Source organism: Oncorhynchus clarkii, unplaced genomic scaffold (genome assembly GCF_045791955.1).
Source record: "Oncorhynchus clarkii lewisi isolate Uvic-CL-2024 unplaced genomic scaffold, UVic_Ocla_1.0 unplaced_contig_11082_pilon_pilon, whole genome shotgun sequence".
In the NCBI taxonomy this organism is placed as follows: domain Eukaryota; kingdom Metazoa; phylum Chordata; class Actinopteri; order Salmoniformes; family Salmonidae; genus Oncorhynchus; species Oncorhynchus clarkii.
Genome location: NW_027260899.1, coordinates 157,024 through 180,614, shown reverse-complemented (window position 1 = coordinate 180,614; position 23,591 = coordinate 157,024). Strand labels below are relative to the sequence as shown.

Here is a 23,591-nt window from a genome sequence, read left to right as displayed (position 1 = left end):
TAGCCTCTGCAGAGTCTCCAACAGCCAGACCTGTTATAGCAGGTGAAAGCTAGCCTCTGCAGAGTCTCCAACAGCCAGACATGTTATAGCAGGTGAAAGCTAGCCTCTGCAGAGTCTCCAACAGCCAGACCTGTTATAGCAGGTGAAAGCTAGCCTAGAGTGCAGAAGATAACCTCCCCAGATGTTTTTATTCTCTCAAAACCAGTATGTAGGGGATCTAGTTTATTTCACGCCTGCTACTGTACGTTAGCCTTGCAGTCACCTGGAAGCTTCTGCTTGGTTGGACTGGGTAGGTGTGACTGTAACCACAGCTTCCTAGCGACAAAACCCACAGAAAAGCCCATTAAAAGCCTTGCAGTGAACTGGAAGAGAACTGCACGTTTGCCTGGGTAGGTGGGTGTGACCAGAGACAGACCACAGCTAGCTAGCAACAGCCACAGACCAGGCCAGCCTAAAGGTGAGCTGCTGCTAGGTTGGCTGGCTGGCTGGCTGGGTAGGTGGGTGTGACCACAGCTAGCCACAGATGTGTCATGTCAGGAACAGGTGAACAAACCATTCCCACGATGACAGAGAGAGAGAGAGAGGTCTCACACCACTTCCTGATCCTCTGTTTCTCTCCTTCCCCCACTCTCCCTCTCTGGGTAATTACAGACCAGATCTCTCACCAGTAATAAGGGACCATTTCCACTTCTCTTTCCCCTTTCTCCTCTCTCTGTCCCCCTCTGGCCAGGTCTTCCACCCCCTCATTGCAGTAGAGACTAGCCCAGCCATGCCTCTCTTCTCTTTAGCAGGAACCTCTGGCTGCTCTATCAAACATGTGTATCATACAACCCTCCCAACACACTAGACCGTTGTCTCAGCTCTGACGGTCATATCTCCCTTTACACTTGTTTCTCTGCCTCCATCACCACACACAACTCAGATTTACACTGGTCTCTCTGCCTCCATCACCACACACAACTCAGATTTACACTGACTAATATTCCTTCAATGCTTCATTGTGGATTGACTGATTAGTCACCCTGGCGAGGCCCTTTGACAAAGCAGTGCAGCCTTGGGTTTCTGCCTATGCAGAGAAAGATGCGACAGAGAGGCAGCTATTCTAGCATTTCTTTAGAGAAAAAAGGGAAAGAGATGGAGACAGAGAGAGAGGAAAAGAGAGAAAGAGAGAGGGAGATGGAGACAGAGAGAGAGGAAAAGAGAGAAAGAGAGAGGGAGATGGAGACAGAGAGAGAGGAAAAGAGAGAAAGAGAGAGGGAGATGGAGACAGAGAGAGAGGAAAAGAGAGAAAGAGAGAGGGAGATGGAGACAGAGAGAGAGGAAAAGAGAGAAAGAGAGAGGGAGATGGAGACAGAGAGAGAGGAAAAGAGAGAAAGAGAGAGGGAGATGGAGACAGAGAGAGAGGAAAAGAGAGAAAGAGAGAGGGAGATGGAGACAGAGAGAGAGGAAAAGAGAGAAAGAGAGAGGGAGATGGAGACAGAGAGAGAGGAAAAGAGAGAAAGAGAGAGGGAGATGGAGACAGAGAGAGAGGAAAAGAGAGAAAGAGAGAGGGAGATGGAGACAGAGAGAGAGGAAAAGAGAGAAAGAGAGAGGGAGATGGAGACAGAGAGAGAGGAAAAGAGAAAGAGAGAGGGAGATGGAGTGAAAGAGATGGAGACAGAGAGAGAGGAAAAGAGAAAGAGAGAGGGAGATGGAGTGAAAGAGATGGAGACAGAGAGAGAGGAAAAGGGAAAGAGAGAGGGAGATGGAGTGAAAGAGATGGAGACAGAGAGAGAGGAAAAGAGAAAGAGAGAGGGAGATGGAGTGAAAGAGATGGAGACAGAGAGAGAGGAAAAGAGAGAAAGAGTGGAAGAGAAAATGTCTAAGCCATCCGCCCCCGAAGGAGAGAAGGTGGGTGTGTGGATCATCTAGTCCTCACAGCTTCTCTCACAAAGGAACACACAGTTACACAGGCACTCTGACACACACACACGTTATGATATCTCTGACAGATGCAATATTCCAGGCCTAAGGCGGTGTAATGGGGCTGAAATGCTGCTTCATTTCAGAAACACATTCTGGGGACTAGTACAAGTCATTTCAGACTCTATTAGATGTTCTGCAGAGCGAGGATGACATGGGTGATGGATTTGCTATAGGTTGACAGTAGAGGACAACATGGGTGATGATTTACTATAGGTTGACGGTACAGGAGGAGATGGGTGATGAATTGCTATAGGTTGACAGTACAGGACAACATGGGTGATGAATTGCTATAGGTTAACTATAATACGATGATGGATGGCATCTTTATATAGTTGTCAGGGTCGTTTTAAAACCCACTGGACCACAGAGACATATAGTTGTCAACCCACTGGACCACAGAGACATATAGATGTCAACCCACTAGACCACAGAGACATATAGTTGTCAACCCACTGGAACCACAGAGACATATAGATGTCAACCCACTGGGACCACAGAGACATATAGTTGTCAACCCACTGGACCACAGAGACATATAGATGTCAACCCACTGGGACCACAGAGACATATAGTTGTCAACCCACTGGACCACAGAGACATATAGTTGTCAGGGTCGTTTTAAAACCCACTGGACCACAGAGACATATAGTTGTCAACCCACTGGACCACAGAGACATATAGATGTCAACCCACTAGACCACAGAGACATATAGTTGTCAACCCACTGGACCACAGAGACATATAGTTGTCAACCCACTGGACCACAGAGACATATAGTTGTCAACCCACTGGACCACAGAGACATATAGTTGTCAACCCACTGGACCACAGAGACATATAGTTGTCAACCCACTGGACCACAGAGACATATAGATGTCAACCCACTAGACCACAGAGACATATAGTTGTCAACCCACTGGACCACAGAGACATATAGTTGTCAACCCACTGGACCACAGAGACATATAGTTGTCAACCCACTGGGACCACAGAGACATATAGTTGTCAACCCACTGGGACCACAGAGACATATAGTTGTCAACCCACTGGACCACAGAGACATATAGTTGTCAACCCACTGGACCACAGAGACATATAGTTGTCAACCCACTGGGACCACAGAGACATATAGTTGTCAACCCACTAGACCACAGAGACATATAGTTGTCAACCCACTGGACCACAGAGACATATAGTTGTCAACCCATTGGACCACAGAGACATATAGTTGTCAACCCATTGGACCACAGAGAGGGCACTACAGCAGGGCACTACATAGGGAATATACTACCTGGGCCCTGGTCAACAGCAGGGCACTACATAGAGAATATACTACCTGGGCCCTGGTCAACAGCAGGGCACTACATAGGGAATATAATGCTGTTTGGGACATAGATATTGTGCCAGTTTATATGCTCTTTGTCAATAAAGGCTTTTAGAGAGAGATGAAACTGCTTTTCATTAGTCTCTTCAGGGTCTTTACACTCCACACACACACATGTAAGCACACACACAAATACATACAAAGCACGAGGATGCTGACAGAAACACACTCTCTCTAAACCTCCATAGACACGGTATCTTCTCTCTTCTCAGCTGAATGACAGAAACGCATAACAGCATGTTGTTGCTAAGAAACCACCTGTTCTCCTCTCCCACATGAGAGATCTGTGGAACCGAGCGCAGAGGGAGGGAAGTCCTCTTATCACTGGCTCTAAACTAATCATTTCTCTCTCTGTGTGCCTGTCTGCAGTCATCAGCAATTGCTGAGGGAAATGTCACAAATGTTTCCATGAGAGAAAAAAAGAGAATGTATCGCTAAAGAGAGAGATCTAATGTCGGAGATAGAAACGAGACAACAGATAATGAGATTTAGTATAAGACCACTGATACAGAGACAGACATCTCTATCCTGGTATGTCAAATTAGCAATTGATGAAAAAACAGAGAAGATATACTAGACAGATAATATATAGAGATGTCAGTAAGGGAAACTGAAGCACAGATAATGGGATTGGGCTGATGGACAGCAGTACCACAGTAGTACCAGACAGACTGTTAGGCACATAGACAGATGGGCATTTCCATGTAAAAGGACCCATGAGCACCAACATGTGACGTGTATAGCAGCATGTCAAATTAAAGTCTATATTTGAGAAATTAAGGCATTTATTTATTTATTTATATTTATTTTCCAACAATGTTTCCTTTCAACAACAAAACAATGTATAAACAAAGGCTTTGATTTCTTGCCAAACAGATGGAAAAGGACTTTTAGGAAAATATCAACCAGAAAAAGTCTTAAGGTATAAAAAATAAAAAATAAACATCAAAACACAATGTTGAAGTAAAAATTCATGCCAACTAATATCAACACATATTTAGTTTAGGATCATTTTTAAGTTTAAGAAACATTGCCTTGGAATTCCGTTACCAAAACAAACATCTTTCAGATATTTTCTACTTCTCTCCCTCATGAGGGACGATAATGAACGTTCACAGCAGTAACAAATCCTCCCGAGACTAGTCTACGACACAGTTATCCTCCCTAGACTAGTCTACGACACAATGATCCTCCCTAGACTACGACACAATGATCCTCCCTGGACTAGTCTACGACACAATGATCCTACCTAGACTACAACACAATGATCCTCCCTGGACTACGACACAATGATCCTCCCTAGACTACAACACAATGATCCTCCCTAGACTACGACACAATGATCCTCCCTAGACTACGACACAATGATCCTCCCTAGACTACAACACAATGATCCTCCCTAGACTACAACACAATGATCCTCCCTAGACTACGACACAATGATCCTCCCTAGACTACGACACAATGATCCTCCCTAGACTACGACACAATGATCCTCCCTAGAATACGACACAATGATCCTCCCTAGACTAGACTACGACACAATGATCCTCCCTAGACTAGACTACAACACAATGATCCTACCTAGACTACAACACAATGATCCTCCCTAGACTACGACACAATGATCCTCCCTAGACTACGACACAATGATCCTCCCTAGACTACGACACAATGATCCTCCCTAGACTACGACACAATGATCCTCCCTAGACTACGACACAATGATCCTCCCTAGACTACGACACAATGATCCTCCCTAGACTACAACACAATGATCCTCCCTAGACTACGACACAATGATCCTCCCTAGACTACGACACAATGATCCTCCCTAGACTACGACACAATGATCCTCCCTAGACTACGACACAATGATCCTCCCTAGTCTAGTCTCCGACACAATGATCCTCCCTAGACTAGTCTCCGACATAATGATCCTCCCTAGACTAGCCTCCGACACAATGATCCTCCCTAGACTACGACACAATGATCCTCCCTAGACTAGTCTACGACACAGTTATCCTCCCTAGACTAGTCTACGACACAATGATCCTCCCTAGACTACGACACAATGATCCTCCCTAGACTAGTCTCCGACACAATGATCCTCCCTAGACTAGTCTCCGACATAATGATCCTCCCTAGACTAGCCTCCGACACAATGATCCTCCCTAGACTAGCCTCCGACACAATGATCCTCCCTAGACTACGACACAATGATCCTCCCTGGACTACGACACAATGATCCTCCCTAGACTAGTCTACGACACAATGATCCTCCCTAGACTACGACACAATGATCCTCCCTGGACTAGTCTACGACACAATGATCCTCCCTAGACTAGACTACGACACAATGATCCTCCCTGGACTAGTCTACGACACAATGATCCTCCCTAGACTAGTCTACGACACAATGATCCTCCCTAGACTAGTCTACGACACAATGATCCTCCCTGGACTACGACACAATGATCCTCCCTGGACTAGACTACGACACAATGATCCTCCCTAGACTAGACTACGACACAATGATCCTCCCTAGACTAGTCTACGACACAATGATCCTCCCTAGACTACGACACAATGATCCTCCCTAGACTACGACACAATGATCCTCCCTAGACTACGACACAATGATCCTCCCTAGACTACGACACAATGATCCTCCCTAGACTACGACACAATGATCCTCCCTAGACTAGACTACGACACAATGATCCTCCCTGGACTAGTCTACGACACAATGATCCTCCCTAGACTAGTCTACGACACAGTTATCCTCCCTAGACTAGTCTACGACACAATGATCCTCCCTAGACTACGACACAATGATCCTCCCTAGACTAGTCTACGACACAATGATCCTCCCTAGACTACGACACAAATGATCCTCCCTGGACTAGTCTACGACACAATGATCCTACCTAGACTACAACACAATGATCCTCCCTAGACTAGTCTACGACACAGTTATCCTCCCTAGACTAGTCTACGACACAATGATCCTCCCTAGACTACGACACAATGATCCTCCCTAGACTAGTCTCCGACATAATGATCCTCCCTAGACTAGCCTCCGACACAATGATCCTCCCTAGACTAGCCTCCGACACAATGATCCTCCCTAGACTACGACACAATGATCCTCCCTGGACTAGTCTACGACACAATGATCCTCCCTAGACTAGTCTACGACACAATGATCCTCCCTAGACTACGACACAATGATCCTCCCTGGACTAGTCTACGACACAATGATCCTCCCTGGACTAGTCTACGACACAATGATCCTCCCTGGACTACGACACAATGATCCTCCCTGGACTAGACTACGACACAATGATCCTCCCTAGACTAGACTACGACACAATGATCCTCCCTAGACTAGTCTACGACACAATGATCCTCCCTAGACTACGACACAATGATCCTCCCTAGACTACGACACAATGATCCTCCCTAGACTACGACACAATGATCCTCCCTAGACTACGACACAATGATCCTCCCTAGACTACGACACAATGATCCTCCCTAGACTACGACACAATGATCCTCCCTAGACTAGTCTACGACACAATGATCCTCCCTGGACTAGTCTACGACACAATGATCCTCCCTAGACTACGACACAATGATCCTCCCTAGACTACGACACAATGATCCTCCCTAGACTACGACACAATGATCCTCCCTAGACTAGTCTACGACACAATGATCCTCCCTAGACTACGACACAATGATCCTCCCTAGACTAGTCTCCGACACAATGATCCTCCCTAGTCTACGACACAATGGTCCTCCCTAGACTAGCCTACGACACAATGATCCTCCCTGGACTAGTCTACGACACAATGATCCTCCCTAGACTAGCCTACGACACAATGATCCTCCCTAGACTAGCCTACAACACAATGATCCTCCCTAGTCTACGACACAATGATCCTCCCTAGTCTACAACACAATGATCCTCCCTAGTCTACAACACAATGATCCTCCCTAGTCTACAACACAATGATCCTACCTAGACTACAACACAATAATCCTCCCTAGTCTACAACACAATGATCCTACCTAAACTACAACACAATGATCCTACCTAAACTACAACACAATTATCCTCCCTAGTCTACAACACAATGATCCTCCATGGACTACAACACAATGATCCTCCATGGACTACAACACAATGATCCTCCATGGACTACAACACAATGATCCTCCCTAGACTACAACTACAACACAATTATCCTCCCTAGTCTACAACACAATGATCCTCCATGGACTACAACACAATGATCCTACCTAGACTACAACACAATTATCCTCCCTAGACTACAACACAATTATCCTCCCTAGACTAAAACACAATGATCCTACCTAGACTACTCTACAACAGTTATTCTACCTAGACTACAACACAATGATCCTCCATGGACTACAACACAATGATCCTACCTAGACTACAACACAATTATCCTCCCTAGACTAAAACACAATGATCCTACCTAGACTACTCTACAACAGTTATTCTACCTAGACTACGACACAATGATCCTACCTAGACTACAACACAATGATCCTTCCTAGACTAGCTTACAACACAGTCATCCTACAACACAGTCATCCTAACTAGACTAGCCTACAACAGTTATCCTTCCTAGACTACAACACAGATATCCTACCTAGCCTACAACACAGTTATCCTACCTAGCCTACAACACAGTTATCCTACCTAGCCTACAACAGTTATCCTACCTAGCCTACAACACAGTTATCCTACCTAGCCTACAACACAGTTATCCTACCTATCCTACGACACAGTTATCCTACCTAGCCTAGCCTACAACAGTTATCCTACCTAGCCTAGCCTACAACACAGTTATCCTAGCCTACAACACAGTTATCATACCTAGCCTAGCCTACAACACAGTTATCCTACCTAGCCTACAAAACAGTTATCCTACCTAGCCTAGCCTACAACGCAGTTATCCTACCTAGCCTAGCCTACAACACAGTTATCCTACCTAGCCTACAACACAGTTATCCTACCTAGCCTACAACAGTTATCCTAGACTAGCCTACAACAGTTATCCTAGACTAGCCTACAACAGTTATCCTAGACTAGCCTACAACAGTTATCCTAGACTAGCCTACAACACAGTTATCCTACCTAGCCTACAACACAGTTATCCTACCTAGCCTACAACAGTTATCCTAGACTACAACAGTTATCCTACCTAGCCTATCCTACAACAGTTATCCTACCTATCCTACAACAGTTATCCTAGACTAGCCTACAACAATTATCCTAGACTAGCCTACAACAGTTATCCTAGACTAGCCTACAACAGTTATCCTAGACTAGCCTACAACAGTTATCCTAGACTAGCCTACAACAGTTATCCTAGACTAGCCTACAACAGTTATCCTAGACTAGCCTACAACAGTTATCCTAGACTAGCCTACAACAGTTATCCTACCTAGACTATTCTACAACAGTTATCCTACCTAGACTATTCTACAACAGTTATCCTACCTAGCCTACAACAGTTATCCTAGACTATTCTATGGGTAATGTAATGAATGGTTGCCTTGTTGTTTTCCAGTGAGAACAACATTCTAGTCTCCTCCAGGCTGTAATGAACATGTCTTTTGATGAACGCCATGTTATTTGTATGTTTCATTTGATTTGCATCAGTTGTGGTTTGACTCTGGACGTTTGATAACGTGTAGAAAGGCCCAGTACCAGGCCAGTCTGGCTGTTTAGTTACTACTGTCTGTTGCAGATCATCATTCTCCCAAGTCGTCCTATAATAATGGGGCCACGTATGATCCCAGCAGGCCCAGTTATTCAGGACAGCTTAGCATGTGCTCTGCCCCCCCCCCCCCCCCCCAACACACACACACACACACACACTTCCATTCTTCCCTTGGTTAACTCATATTTAACCGGTCACTATACCCTACCATTAAGTTAGTCGGGTATAATTGGGTCTGAGTGTTCCTTGCCACTGGCAGTGTGGTAGTGTTGACAGTTTGGGAGGGGTGCTGGGAAGGGAATGGAAGGAGGGAACACCTGAGGGCAGGTAACGATGGGACACACCCTTCTCTCCTCTCTACTGGCCAGGCTGGCAGGGTGCGGTCGGTTGGTTAGGAACACAACCACTGTTACACAATCCCTGTAAACCACACAGAGACATATATAGAGATGTTTACGTGGCTCAGATGGAAACTGTCCTAGTTGACACATTCTGGAGCCAGAGCATGGCAGACAGGGGGTTTCAACCTCTCTTCAACTACTCCCCTTCTATTCTCTTCCCACCTCTCCTAGACTCCTCCCCTTCTATTCTCTTCCCACCTCTCCTAGACTCCTCCCCTTCTATTCTCTTCCCACCTCTCCTAGACTCCTCCCCTTCTATTCTCTTCCCACCTCTCCTAGACTCCTCCCCTTCTATTCTCTTCCCACCTCTCCTAGACTCCTCCCCTTCTATTCTCTTCCCACCTCTCCTAGACTCCTCCCCTTCTATTCTCTCCCCACCTCTCCTAGACTCCTCCCCTTCTATTCTCTCCCCACCTCTCCTAGACTCCTCCCCTTCTATTCTCTCCCCACCTCTCCTAGACTACTCCCCTTCTATTCTCTTCCCACCTCTCCTAGACTCCTCCCCTTCTATTCTCTCCCCACCTCTCCCAACACCTCCTCACCTTGTCTCCTGTTTCCTTATCACCTCCCAACACCTCCTCCCTTAGTCTCCTTCCCTCACCATCTGCCCCCCCCCCCCCTCTTATTTGGCAGCCAAGATCAGTCCAGATGTGACATCCCCCTAACTGTTAAAATGAGGATTCGTGGGATGTTAATCAGACAGTCTGTGGTTAAGGATCAGCTCCTACCTCAGGCCTATGAGGTCAGCCCTCTGTCTACCCCCCCCCCCCCCCAGACCCAAGCCACAAAGCTTGCTACAGATCTAGGATCATGCCCCCACCCCGTCCATGTGTTGTTCTTCATCGTCTTCTAAAAGGCTAAACTGATCCTAAATCAGCAGTCCTACTCAGACACTGATACATATGGCCTGTGAACTCTGAATTGGGCCTGAGGGTTTGAGACCAGCCCCTCTTTTCCCCTCCCATCCCCCTGCCACAGTGTTGTGTGTGTTGACTTTCCCCATTGTCTGCCCTCCTTGGTCCTAACAACCAAGTTGCCTAGTAATATCACACACCCACACACACACATCCCCGCCCCCAGCCCCGCCCCATGAGATTACAAGCTGGCCTGGTGGAGATCAGACGTATGCAAACATGCACACACACACTCACCAAACCTAGGCTATATGCACACACACTCACCAAACCTAGGCTATATGCACACACACTCACCAAACCTAGGCTATATGCACACACACACTCACCAAACCTAGGCTATATGCACACACACACTCACCAAACCTAGGCTATATGCACACACACTCACCAAACCTAGGCTATATGCACACACACTCACCAAACCTAGGCTAAGAGTGTCAGTCTGGAGACGCCCTGATCTCAGAAAGCCTTACTAAGCCTGTGGGTGTCAGGATGACCGGGTTCTGGAGCTCCATGTTTAGAGCTGTTCAAGCCCTCTCTCTCTCTGTGTGTGTAACTGTCTATCTCCCACTAAGGCAAACAAAGTAGAGGGAGGGTGAGTCACCATACTGAGTCACTGTAGGGTTCAGAGGCCTGCCTGTCTCTCCTTCAGGTAGTAGAGGGATGGTCACTGATGGGAGTGGGGGCCACAAACTCTGAACTCATCATGAGGGGCCACAGTGGCTCGCGGGTCTGAGTACTCACATCCATACCCACACATGCAGTCAGAGCCAGGGGACCGGAGCTAAACGGTCCCCCCGCGAACATAACATTTTAGCCCCCCCTTGACAGTAGAGAGAGGTGTTTTAAGTTCATTTAAATTCAACACACTTTGCCCTGGGGGCAGAGAGAAGATGTTTAGCTTTATAATGCTATTCTACACATTTTGCCCTGGGGCAGAGAGAAGATGTTTAGCTTTATAATGCTATTCTACACATTTTGCCCTGGGGGCAGAGAGAATATGCTTAGTTTTATAATGCTATTCTACACATGTTGCCCTGAGGGCAGAGAGAACATGTTTAGCTTTATAATGCTATTCTACACATGTTGCCCTGAGGGCAGAGAGAACATGTTTAGTTTTTATTATGATATCTGAGTGAGAGTAACTAACAAAAATCTATGGGGGCTCCCCGGTCGATTATTTGATCATAATTACTACAATTTTAGAAAGCTGGCTATACTAACTTACCAATCCAAAACTTGTTACCTGACATGGCTCATTGAGGGACTGTTCGTGACATAAGCATTTTATTTTGACCTCCCTTTTGACCTCTCAACAGTAAGTTGAGAAACCGACTGAGTAAATACAAATAAAAGTTTGTTTTACAGTGGGGCAACAAAGTATTTTGTCAGCCACCAATTGTGCAAGTTCTCCCACTTAAAAAGAGAAGAGAGGCCTGTAATTTTAATCGTAGGTACACTTCAACTATGACAGACAAAATGAGAAGAAAAATAAATCCAGAAAATCACATTGTAGGATTTTTTATGAATTTATTTGCAAATTATGGTGGAAAATAAGTATTTGGTCACCTACAAACAAGCAAGATTTCTGGCTGTCACAGACCTGTAACTTCTTCTTTAAGAGGCTTCTCTGTCCTCCACTCGTTACCTGTATTAATGGCACCCGTTTGAACTTGTTATCAGTATAAAAGACACCTGTCCACAACCTCAAACAGTCACACTCCAAACTCCACTATGGCCAAGACCAACGAGCTGTCAAAGGACACCAGAAACAAAATTGTAGACCTGCACCAGGCTGGGCAAGACTGAATCTGCAATAGGTAAGCAGCTTGGTTTGAAGAAATCAACTGTGGGAGCAATTATTAGGAAGTGGAAGACATACAAGACCACTGATAATCTCCCTTGATCTGGGGCTCCACGCAAGATCTCACCCCGTGGGGTCAAAATGATCACAAGAACGGTGAGCAAAAATCCCAGAACCACACGGGGGGACCAGTCTGGTGACACCGCCACGGCCAGTCGGTGTAAAGGAAATAATGAATGGGGCCATGTATCGTGAGATATTGAGTGAAAACCTTGTCCATCAGAAAGGGCGTTGAAGATGAAACGTGGCTGGGTCTTTCAGACAATGATCCCGAACACACCGCCCGGGCAACGAAGGAGTGGCTTCGTAAGAAGCATTTCAAGGTCCTGGAGTGGCCTAGCCAGTCTCCAGATCTCCACCCCATAGAAAATCTTTGGAGGGAGTTGAAAGTCCGTGTTGCCCAGCAACAGCCCCAAAACATCACTGCTCTAGAGGAGATCTGCATGGAGGAATGGGCCAAAATACCAGAAACAGTGTGTGAAAACCTTGTGAAGACTTACAGAAAACGTTTGACCTTTGTCATTGCCAACAAAGGGTATATAACAAAGTATTGAGATAAACTTTTGTTATTGACCAAATACTTATTTTCCACCATAATTTGCAAATAAATTCATAAAAAAATCCTACAATGTGCTTTTCTGGATTTTTTCCCCTCATTTTGTCTGTCATAGTTAAAGTGTACCTATGATGAAAATTACAGGCCTCTCATCTTTTTAAGTGGGAGAACTTGCACAATTGGTGGCTGACTAAATACTTTTTTGCCCCACTGTATTATGTTTTGGGAGATGAATCCACTATAAAAGGGGGTCCGTGGGCCACATCCCTGAGGAAGAGCGTGAGATTCCAACACCCCCACAGCTGTGCTTACAAACCCTGCCCTGTACTCATGTAGGGACTCAAACCAAGGAGTGCCCCTTTACTGAACAAACAGTGCCACAATGAGATTCAACACACACACACACTGCTGTGCTTACAAACCCTGCCCTGTACTCTGACACACACAGTGGTGTCATGTGAGTCACAACAGCGTGTTGGCATCTCCTCCACCCGGTGCAGCCGCCGGCTGCTTAGGCACGCGTGCACAAGACCGCACTAATGCATTCTGTAGTGAAATGACCCAGCAGGATTCAAATGTCTCCTAAACCATGTCACAATCAATCCCCAGTCCTGCTAACAACCAATGAGGCTTGGGGAAACCCCAGACTAGTAGGAGACAGGAAACTGGCCACGGCCAGTCATCAAGTCAGGTGACACGGCCAGTCGGTGACACGAACACGGCCAGTCCGGTGACACCACCACAGTTAGGCATAGCAGAGCCAACCAAATCAAACTTTATTTGTCACATGCGCCGAATACAAGTGTAGACCTTACCGTGAAATGTTTACTTACAAGCCTTTAACCAACAGTGTAGACCTTACCGTGAAATGCTGACTGACAAGCCCTTAACCAACAGTGTAGACCTTACCGTGAAATGCTGACTGACAAGCCCTTAACCAACAGTGTAGACATTACCGTGAAATGTTTACTTACAAGCCCTTAACCAACCGTGTAGACCTTACCGTGAAATGTTTACTTACAAGCCCTTAACCAACAGTGTAGACCTTACCGTGAAATGCTGACTGACTAGCCCTTAACCAACAGTGTAGACCTTACCGTGAAATGTTTACTTACAAGCCCTTAACCAACAGTGTAGACCTTACCGTGAATTCCTTACTTACAAGCCCTTAACCAACAGTGCAGTTCAAGAAGAAGAATATATTTACCAAGTGGGCTAGAATAAAAAGTAATAATAAAAACTAACACAGTAAGAATAAAAATAACAAGGCTATATAAAAGGGGGCACCCCTTAACCAACAGTATAGACCTACTGAGTCAGTGTGGAGGTTATATACAGGGGGCACCCAAGTGTACTAACACAGAGTCAGTGTGGAGGTTATATACAGGGGGCACCGGTACAGAGTCAGTGTGGAGGTTATATACAGGGGGCACCGGTACAGAGTCAGTGTGGAGGTTATATACAGGGGGCACCGGTACAGAGTCAGTGTGCAGGGGTACAGGCTAGTTGAGGTCATCTGTATATGTAGGTGGGGGCGAAGTGACGCTGCATAGGTAACAAACAAACAGCGAGTAGCAGCAGTGTACAAGTGTAAATTGTCCAGTGGTGATTTTTTATGAATTGTTCAGCAGTCTAATGGTTTGGGGGTAGAAGCTGTTGAGGATCCTTTTGGTCCTAGACTTGGCGCTCCGGTACTGCTTGCCGTGCGGTAGCAGAGAAAACAGTCTATGACTTGAGTGACTGGAGTCTGACAATTTTATGGGCTTTCCTCTGACACCACCTATTATATAGGTCCTGGATGGCAGGAAGCTTGGCCCCAGTGATGTACTGGGCCGTTCACACTACCCTCTGTAGTGCCTTGCGGTCAGATGCCCGGCAGTTGCCATACCAGGCGGTGATACAACCGGTCAGGATGCTCTCGATGGTGCAGCTGAAGAACCTTTTGAGGATCTGAGGACCCATGCCAAATCTTTTCGGTCTCCTGAGGGGGAAAAGGTTTTGTCGTGCCCTCTTCACAACTGTCTTGGTATGTTTAGACCATGATAGTTTGTTGGTGATGTGGACACTAAGGAACTTGAAACTCTCGACCCGCTCCACTACAGCCATGTCAATGTTAATGGGGGCCTGTTCGGCCCACCTTTTCCTCTAGTCCACCAACAGCTCCGTTGTCTTGCTCACATTGAGGGAGAGGTTGTTGTCCTGGCACGACACTGCCAGTTCTCTGACCTCCTCCCTATAGGCTGTCTCATCATTGTTGGTGATGAGGCCTACCCACTTGTGTCGTCAGCAAACTTAATGATGGTGTTGGAGTCGTGTTTTGCCACGCAGTCATGGGTGAACAGGGAATACAGGAGGGGACTAAGTACACACCCCTGAGGGGCCCCAGTGTTAAGGATCAGCATGGCAGATGTGTTGTTGCCTACTCTTACCACCTGATGGCAGCCTGTCAGGAAGTCCTGGATCCAGTTGCTGAGGGAGGTGTTTAGTCCCAGGGTCCTCAGCTTATTGATGAGCTTTGAGGGCACTATGGTGTTGAACGCTGAACTGTAGTCAATGAATAGCATTCTCACATAGGTGTTGCTTTTGTCCAGGTGAGAAAGGGCCGTGTGGAGTGCAATAGAGATTGCGTCATCTGTGGATCTGTTGGGGCGGTATGTGAATTGGAGTGGGTCTAGGGTGTCCGGGAGGATGCTGTTGATGTGAGACATGACCAGCCTTTCAAAGCACTTCATGGCTACCGATGTGAGTGCCACGGGGCGGTAATCATTTAGGCAAGTTACCTTTGCTTCCTTGGGCACAGGGACTATGGTGGTCTGCTTAAAACATGTAGGTATTACAGACTCGGTCAGGGAGAGGTTGAAAATGTCAGTGAAGACACTCGACAGTTGGTCCGCGCATTCTTTGAGTACACGTCCTGGTAATCCGTCTGGCCCCGCGGTTTTGTAAATGTTGACCTGTTTAAAGGTTTTGTTCACATCGGCTGCCGAGAACGTTATCACACAGTCATTCAAAACAGCTGGTGCTCTCGTGCATGATTCAGTGTTGCTTGCCTCGAAGCGAGCATAAAATGCATTTAGCTCGTCTGGTAGGCTCACATCACTGGGCAGCTCGCGTCTGGGTTTCCCTTTGTAGTCCGTAATAGTTTTCAAGCCCTGCCACATCCGACGAGCATCAGAGCCGGTGTAGTAGGATTCAATCTTAATCCTGTTTTGATGCTTTGCTTGTTTGACGGTTCGTCTGAGGGCATAGCAGGATTTCTTATAGGCGTCCGGATTAGTCTCCCGCTCCTTGAAAGCAGCAGCTCTAGCCTTTAGCTTGATGCGGATGTTTCCTGTAATCCAGGGTTTGTGGTTGGGATATGTATGTTCAGTCACTGTGGGGACAACGTCATCAATGCACTTGACTGAGGTGGTGTATTCCTCAATGCCATTGGATGAATCCCGGAACATATTCCAGTCTGTGGTAGCTAAACAGTCCTGTAGTGTAGCATCCTCGTCATCTGACCACTTCCGTATTGAGCGAGTCACTGGTACTTCCTGCTTTAGTTTTTGCTTGTAAACAGGAGGATAGAATTATGGTCAGATTTGCCAAATGGAGGGCGAGGGAGAGCTTTGTACTACACAGGGCCAGTACTACTACTACTACTACTACTACACAGGGCCAGTACTACTACACAGGGCCAGTACTACTACTACTACTACACAGGGCCAGTACTACTACTACAACACAGGGCCAGTACTACTACTACTACAACACTGGGCCAGTACTACTACTACTACTACAACACTGGGCCAGTACTACTACTACAACACAGGGCCAGTACTACTACTACAACACAGGGCCAGTACTACAACAACACAGGGCCAGTACTACTATTACTACTACAACACAGGGCCAGTACAACTACTACTACTACTACTACTACTACACAGGGACAGTACTACTACACAGGGCCAGTTCTACTACACAGGGCTACTACTACAACACAGGGCCAGTACTACTACAACAACACAGGGCCAGTACTACTACTACAACACAGGGCCAGTACTACAACACAGGGCCAGTACTACTACTACAACACAGGGCCAGTACTACTACTACAACACAGGGCCAGTACTACTACAACAACACAGGGCCAGTACTACTAATACAACACAGGGCCAGTACTACTAATACAACACAGGGCCAGTACTACTACAACACAAGGCCAGTACTACTACTACTACTACAACAACAACAACACAGGGCTAGTACTACTACAACACAAGGCCAGTACTACTACTACAACACAGGGCCAGTACTACTACTACTACTACTACTACTACTACAACACAGGGCCAGTACTACTACTACTACTACACAGGGCCAGTACTACTACTAATACTAAAACAACACAGGGCCGGTACTACTACTACAACACAGGGCCAGTACTACTACTACAACACAGGGCCAGTACTACTACTACAACACAGGGCCAGTACTACTACTACAACACAGGGCCACTACTACTACTACTACTACACAGGGCCACTACTACTACTACACAGGGCCACTACTACTACTACACAGGGCCAGTACTACTACTACTACTACACAGGGCCAGTACTACTACTACTACTACACAGGGCCAGTACTACTACTACTACTACACAGGGCCAGTACTACTACTACACAGGGCCAGTACTACTACTACACAGGGCCAGTACTACTACTACTACTACACAGGGCCACTACTACTACTACTACTACACAGGGCCAGTACTACTACTACTACACTTGGCCAGTACTACTACACAGGGCCACTACTACTACACAGGGCCAGTACTACTACTACACTTGGCCAGTACTACTACTACACTTGGCCAGTACTACTACACAGGGCCAGGAGGCATCATTATCAACACTGGAGGACTAATGATTCATCAAGTGCATATAGAGACTCAAACAGTATCAGGTGTGTATCCATCCAGAGAACAAACACTTCCCCGCCTCCCTCCCTCCCTCCTTCAGGGTCTCTTAAAGAAGCATCTCCCTCCCAGCCTCTCGTCATCTGGCCTCCTTTCTGACGTCTGACAGATTCCCAAAAGAAGAGCAAGAGAGACCTCAGCTCCCCTCAGCCCTATTCTGAGATCCTACATGTCCTTCTTTCAGTGTAGAACTGTGCCTGGTGAAGGCTGAGAGAAGAGGGGGGGTGTGTGGAAGTCGGTGCACTGCAGTGAACAGGGCAAATGGGTGGTTAGTTGGATGTTGGGGCTTGGGTGGTGTTCAGTAGGGAGAAAACGGTTTGAAGGATTTTGAAACATAGATGGTAGAAACTGAACAATAACCAAAAAAGAACAAAGATTTGGTTTCTTTTGCCAAACCTTTTTCTACGGTGGGCCCTACTAACATCGCCATGGTCTCTCCACCTTGAAAAGCTGAGAGGAGAACATGGAGGCTGTGTGTGTGTAGAATCATAGTGATGTGATTCCATGTGTAACAGGAAGTTGTTAGTATCCTCATAACCAGAGAGTTTTGTTAGCATTCCACAACAACTATGCACCAGGTGTTTCCCATAGCGTTTCATTAAAAAGGTTCAAGCCCTGTTGCCAAGCGCAAGGAAGTCAACTTGAGCCCTATGGCCAGCCAACATGTGGTAGTTGAGACCCTTAGCATACTTTCAAATGGTTACAACTGAACTGAGTGTTTTAGTCCAGGTATTTCTGTAGGCTTATATGTGCAGACGCCCCACTACAACAAAATACCTTGTTCCAGGTCCAAACCCCAAGGCCCTTCCATATTCTGTAAGCCAGTTCGTTTCCTATAGGCCTAGGGCTCTAGGCAGTGTAAAAGGAAGGTTCTGTCCCATCTGAAATCTCAGCCGTCAGGTGTCAACTAGTTGAGGGTTTCCTAAAGGTGGTCCTGACCCCAGTGAACATTTTGTTTCCCCCCCCCAGCACTACACAGCTGATTCAAAGATTCAAAGCTTGATGAAGAGTTGGTTATTTGAATCAGCTGTGTAGTGCTGGGGGGGGGGGAAATAAACATACACCCAGGGGGGCCCAGGACACCCGCCTTCTCTGAAACACCTCTCCCCTTCTCTCGCTCTCCCCCCCTTTCTCTCGCTCTCTCTCTCCCTCCCTTCTCTCTCTCCCTCTCGCTCTCCCCCCTTTCTCTCTCTCTCGCTCTCCCACCCTTTCCTCTCTCTCTCCCCCTTTCTCTCTCTCTCTCTTTCCTCTCTCTCTCTCTCCCCCCCTTTCTCTCTCTCTCGCTCTCCCCCCCTTTCTCTCTCTCTCTCGCTCTCCCCCCCTTTCTCTCTCTCTCGCTCTCCCCCCCTTTCTCTCTCTCTCGCTCTCCCCCCCTTTCTCTCTCTCTCGCTCTCCCCCCCTTTCTCTCTCTCTCGCTCTCCCCCCCTTTCTCTCTCTCTCGCTCTCCCCCCCTTTCTCTCTCTCTCTCTCTCCCCCCTTTCTCTCTCTCTCGCTCTCCCCCCCTTTCTCTCTCTCTCGCTCTCCCCCCTTTCTCTCTCGCTCGCTCTCCCCCTTTCTCTCGCTCGCTCTCCCCCCCTTTCTCTCTCTCTCTCGCTCTCCCCCCCTTTCTCTCTCCTCCCCTCTCTCCCCCTCGCTCTCCCCCCTTTCTCCCCCTCTCTCTCTCCCCCTCTCTCTCTCTCAGCCTCTCTCTCTCTCAGCCTCTCTCTCTCTCAGCCTCTCTCTCTCTCAGCCTCTCTCTCTCTCTCTCTCTCGCTCTCCCCCCTCCTCTAGCCCCCCTTCTCCCTCTGCCCCCCTTCTCTCTCTGCCCAAATATGTTAAACTAGTTACATTATTCATTTGAATTTCTGACTTTGATTTCAAATCAAAATGTATTTATAAAGCCATTTTTACATCAGCAGATGCCACAACGTGCTGATACAGAAACCCAGCTTAAACCCCCACACAGCAAGTAATGCAGATGTGGAAGCACGGTGGCTAGAATTTAATATAGTTCTATAAATAACAGATAAATAAATAAAAATCCCCAGCACCGACTGAGAAACCCTGAACTAGCTAGTAATACACAGATCTAGCGGTCCTAGTGGATCAGTTGGGAGGCTGTTCTCTTAGGTCATCAATGGAATATGAACGCCTGGAAAGAAGCTCGTCCCAATATGAAACTAACACAGAGGCTTATTTTTGCTGAACAGGTTTTGTGATGTTGAAATCCCCAGGGCAAATGTTTGAAGTACCTGTTACAACACAGCCTGCTAGCTGCCCTACCTCTACCTCCTCCTCCTTCCTGCCCTGTCAACCAAACACAAATGTGTAGGAATGTCTCCCTCTTTCTCTCTCACACACCCTGTTCTAGTGGACACAGTAGGGTGCCAACATGAAATACATTGAAATAAGTTAATGTGTAATGAATCTATTGATTAAATGTGACTGTGCCACGGTGTGTGTCATATGTAGCCTGTCCATTACATGTTCACTATCTCTCACAACATAATACTGAGCCTGAACGTATTACAAACATGATCTAGTTATTATGGCAGAAGCATAGCGCAGTATGACATGTCTGAACAGTGGTGTGTAGCCTACATTGTGCGGCTGCGCCGAGGAGCGCTGATTTTACTGTAGAAATGTAGTCCTACCTGATGCCCCACGGACGGCAACAAAATGAAAGCTACGCGTCGCTATTGACTGTAAAATACGTATGATAACGCACAGAATGTCATTCGGGAAGTAGGTCGTAATGTTGAAAAGTACATTTATTCAGAAAAGTAGGCCAATATAATTGAACAGGGAAGACCTTCAGTAAAGAGCATCGAACGCTCCCTCGGGAATTCTCTTCGAGAGAAGAGATTCTAATCGCAGTTCAAGATGCGCACCGAATGGGGGAGGGCAAAAACGCTATTAAAATCACTAATAAAAACACATTCCAAAATATTTACATAACTTATATTATGAGTAGGCCTATATAGTCTGTCAATAACCTGTGGTATCAAACTTTTTATAGTTGTAGAAGCTTACCTTGTAGACATTCTCCGTTATGCGGTGAACCTCGTCGGTGCGAGACATCTTGAAATCTTCGGTCAAAACCATAAACAGTATTTTCCTTTAGAGAGAAGTTATCCGAGTGAAATACGCCGAATGGGTAGAGAGAGTAGCCTAAACGAAGAGACGATGTGATGCGATTTACCGCGAAGGTACGTGTGCCTGAAAGAAAGACAGTAACCGGAAGATTCTCTTTGGTCGGTTGCACCCACTCAAATCCCTCTCACGCAATCAATCTCTGCGGTGTTCGCCAAAGCGTCTTGTCACATCGCGGAGCTTTTCCAATTACAAGAGCACCACCCGCCTTCTCTGAAACACCGCCTCTCCCCTTCTCTCTCTGCCCAAATATGTTAAACTACTTGCATTATTCATTTGAATTTCTGACATTGATTTCAAATCAAATTTATTTATAACGCCAAATTTATTTATAACGCCAAATTTATTTATAACGCCAAATTTATTTATAACGCCAAATTTATTTATAAAGTGCTTACACAGAAACCCAGCCTAAAACCCCAAACAGCAAGCGTTGCAGAAGCATGGTGGCAAGGATTTATTATAGTTCTATAAAGCTTAATATTTTATAAATATATACAGTGCTTATAGAAAGTCCAAACACGGCAAAGACAGACACCTTTTGGCCTGAATGCAAAGCCTTATGTTTGAGGAAAATCACACGTCACTGAGTAACTGCCTCCTTATTTTCAAGCACGGTAGTGGCTGAATCGTGTTATGGGTATGCTTGACATCGGCAAATACTGGTCAATTTTTCAGGATGAAAAGAAATGGGATGGCGCTAAGTGTAGGCAAAATCCTAGAGGAAAACGTGGTTCAGTCTGCTTTACACCAGTCACTGGGAGAGGAATTCACCTTTCAGCAGGACAATAACCTACAACACAAGGCCAAATCTACAGCGGAATATTTTACCAAGAAGACAGTGAATGTTCCTGATTGGCCAAGTTACAATCTGCTTGAAAATCTATGGAATGACTTAACACGTTGAAAAAAAAGAATGGGCAAATGTTGCACAATTCAGGTGTGGAGAGCTTTAATGAGACTTACCCAGAAAGCCTCACAGCTGTAATCGCTGCCAATGGTGCTTCTACAAAGTATTGACTCAGCAGTGTGAATATTTATGTAAATTAGATATTTCTGTATTTCATTTTCAATACATCTACTAAATGTTCTACAAACATGTTTTCACTTTATGTTGTATTGTGTGTAGATGGCGTTTAATTATTAATTTGATCTAATCAAGATGTTTTATTTTTCATTCATCTTTAACATTGTGTGTGTTTTGTGTAGCTTGCTGACATAAAACAAAAAAGTAGAATTTTTAATCCCACTTTGTAACACATTAAAATGTGAATAAATCCAAGGGGGCTGTAGACTTTCTACAGGCACTGTATGACTGCATCTACACTTCAGGTGACTGCATCTACACTTCAGGTGACTGCATCTATGACTGCATCTACACTTCAGGTGACTGCATCTACACTTCAGGTGACTGCATCTACACTTCAGGTGACTGCATCTATGACTGCATCTACACTTCAGGTGACTGCATCTACACTTCAGGTGACTGCATCTACACTTCAGGTGACTGCATCTACACTTCAGGTTACTGCATCTACACTTCAGGTGACTGCATCTACACTTCAGGTGATATAGTGAAATTAAACATCACAAAAAATAAATAAAACAAAGAATGACGATTACTATTTTTTAAATCACTATCATCATGGAAATATTTGTTACTAAACAAAATCAATAGCCTCACATACCAAACCTACAAGTCATAAGTCATGTAACACCAATTCAGACTGTACGAAACTGAACAAAGGCCTGGTGAAGGACACAAGCCCTTTTCTCACAGGGGAAGTATAATTAATACGGTCAGTTACTGCTGGAAAATAACACCAGGAAATGTTTTCAGTAAGTGTCCTGGATGTGTCATAATGTGACAAGTGGAGGATACCGCTGTGTGGAACACACCCACCGTTATGGCTACAATGGTTTTTACATAGAGAGATGATCCATTATACAAGGAGCCAGCGTAGTTTAGGAAGGAAGATGTCCACAACATTAGAAGACTACCTTTCACAGGCATGTGAACCAGACTTCCTGTTCCTGATCAGCTAGTCACCAGCAGTAGGAGGTCTGTAGTTCTGGCTTCAGGAAACCAGACTTCCTGTTCCTGATCAGCTCGTCACCAGCAGTAGGAGGTCTGTAGTTCTGGCTTCAGGGCAGCAGCGGTGTGGGCCGAAGCCTTGTGGGTGGAATCCAGTCCACATCTGACTTGGGCTCCAGCCAGCCAGGCAGAGAGCTGTGGTATACTGCTCAGAGAGGGAGACAGGTAGGCAGAGAGCTGTGGTATACTGCTCAGAGAGGGAGACAGGTAGGCAGAGAGCTGTGGTATACTGCTCAGAGAGGGAGACGGGTAGACAGAGATCTGTGGTATACTGCTCAGAGAAGGAGACAGGTAGGCAGAGAGCTGTGGTATACTGCTCAGAGAGAGAGACAGACAGGCAGAGATCTGTGGTATACTGCTCAGAGAGAGAGAGACAGACAGGCAGAGAGCTGTGGTATACTGCTCAGAGAGGGAGACAGACAGGCAGAGAGCTGTGGCATACTGCTCAGAGAGGGAGACAAGTAGACAGAGCTGTGGTATACTGCTCAGAGAGGGAGACAGGTAGACAGAGCTGTGGTATACTGCTGTGACAGAGAGCTGTG

The 23,591-nt window shown here is 46.2% G+C and overlaps 1 protein-coding gene across 5 annotated transcripts in view; it reads right to left on the bottom strand.

Annotated features, from left to right (window-relative positions):
• LOC139402151 (BAR/IMD domain-containing adapter protein 2-like) overlaps nucleotides 1-21,126 on the bottom strand; it is a 143,648-nt gene extending 122,522 nt beyond the window's left edge. For all 5 annotated transcript variants that reach the window (XR_011633235.1, XM_071146236.1, XM_071146234.1 and 2 more), the window contains exon 1: nucleotides 20,835-21,126. Coding sequence is in view for 4 of the 5 variants with exons in the window: in XM_071146236.1 (XP_071002337.1) it covers nucleotides 20,835-20,906 (72 nt within the window). In the remaining variant the exon portion in view is untranslated. The remainder of the gene's footprint in view (nucleotides 1-20,834) is intronic.
• Between the last annotated feature and the right edge of the window lie 2,465 nt (nucleotides 21,127-23,591).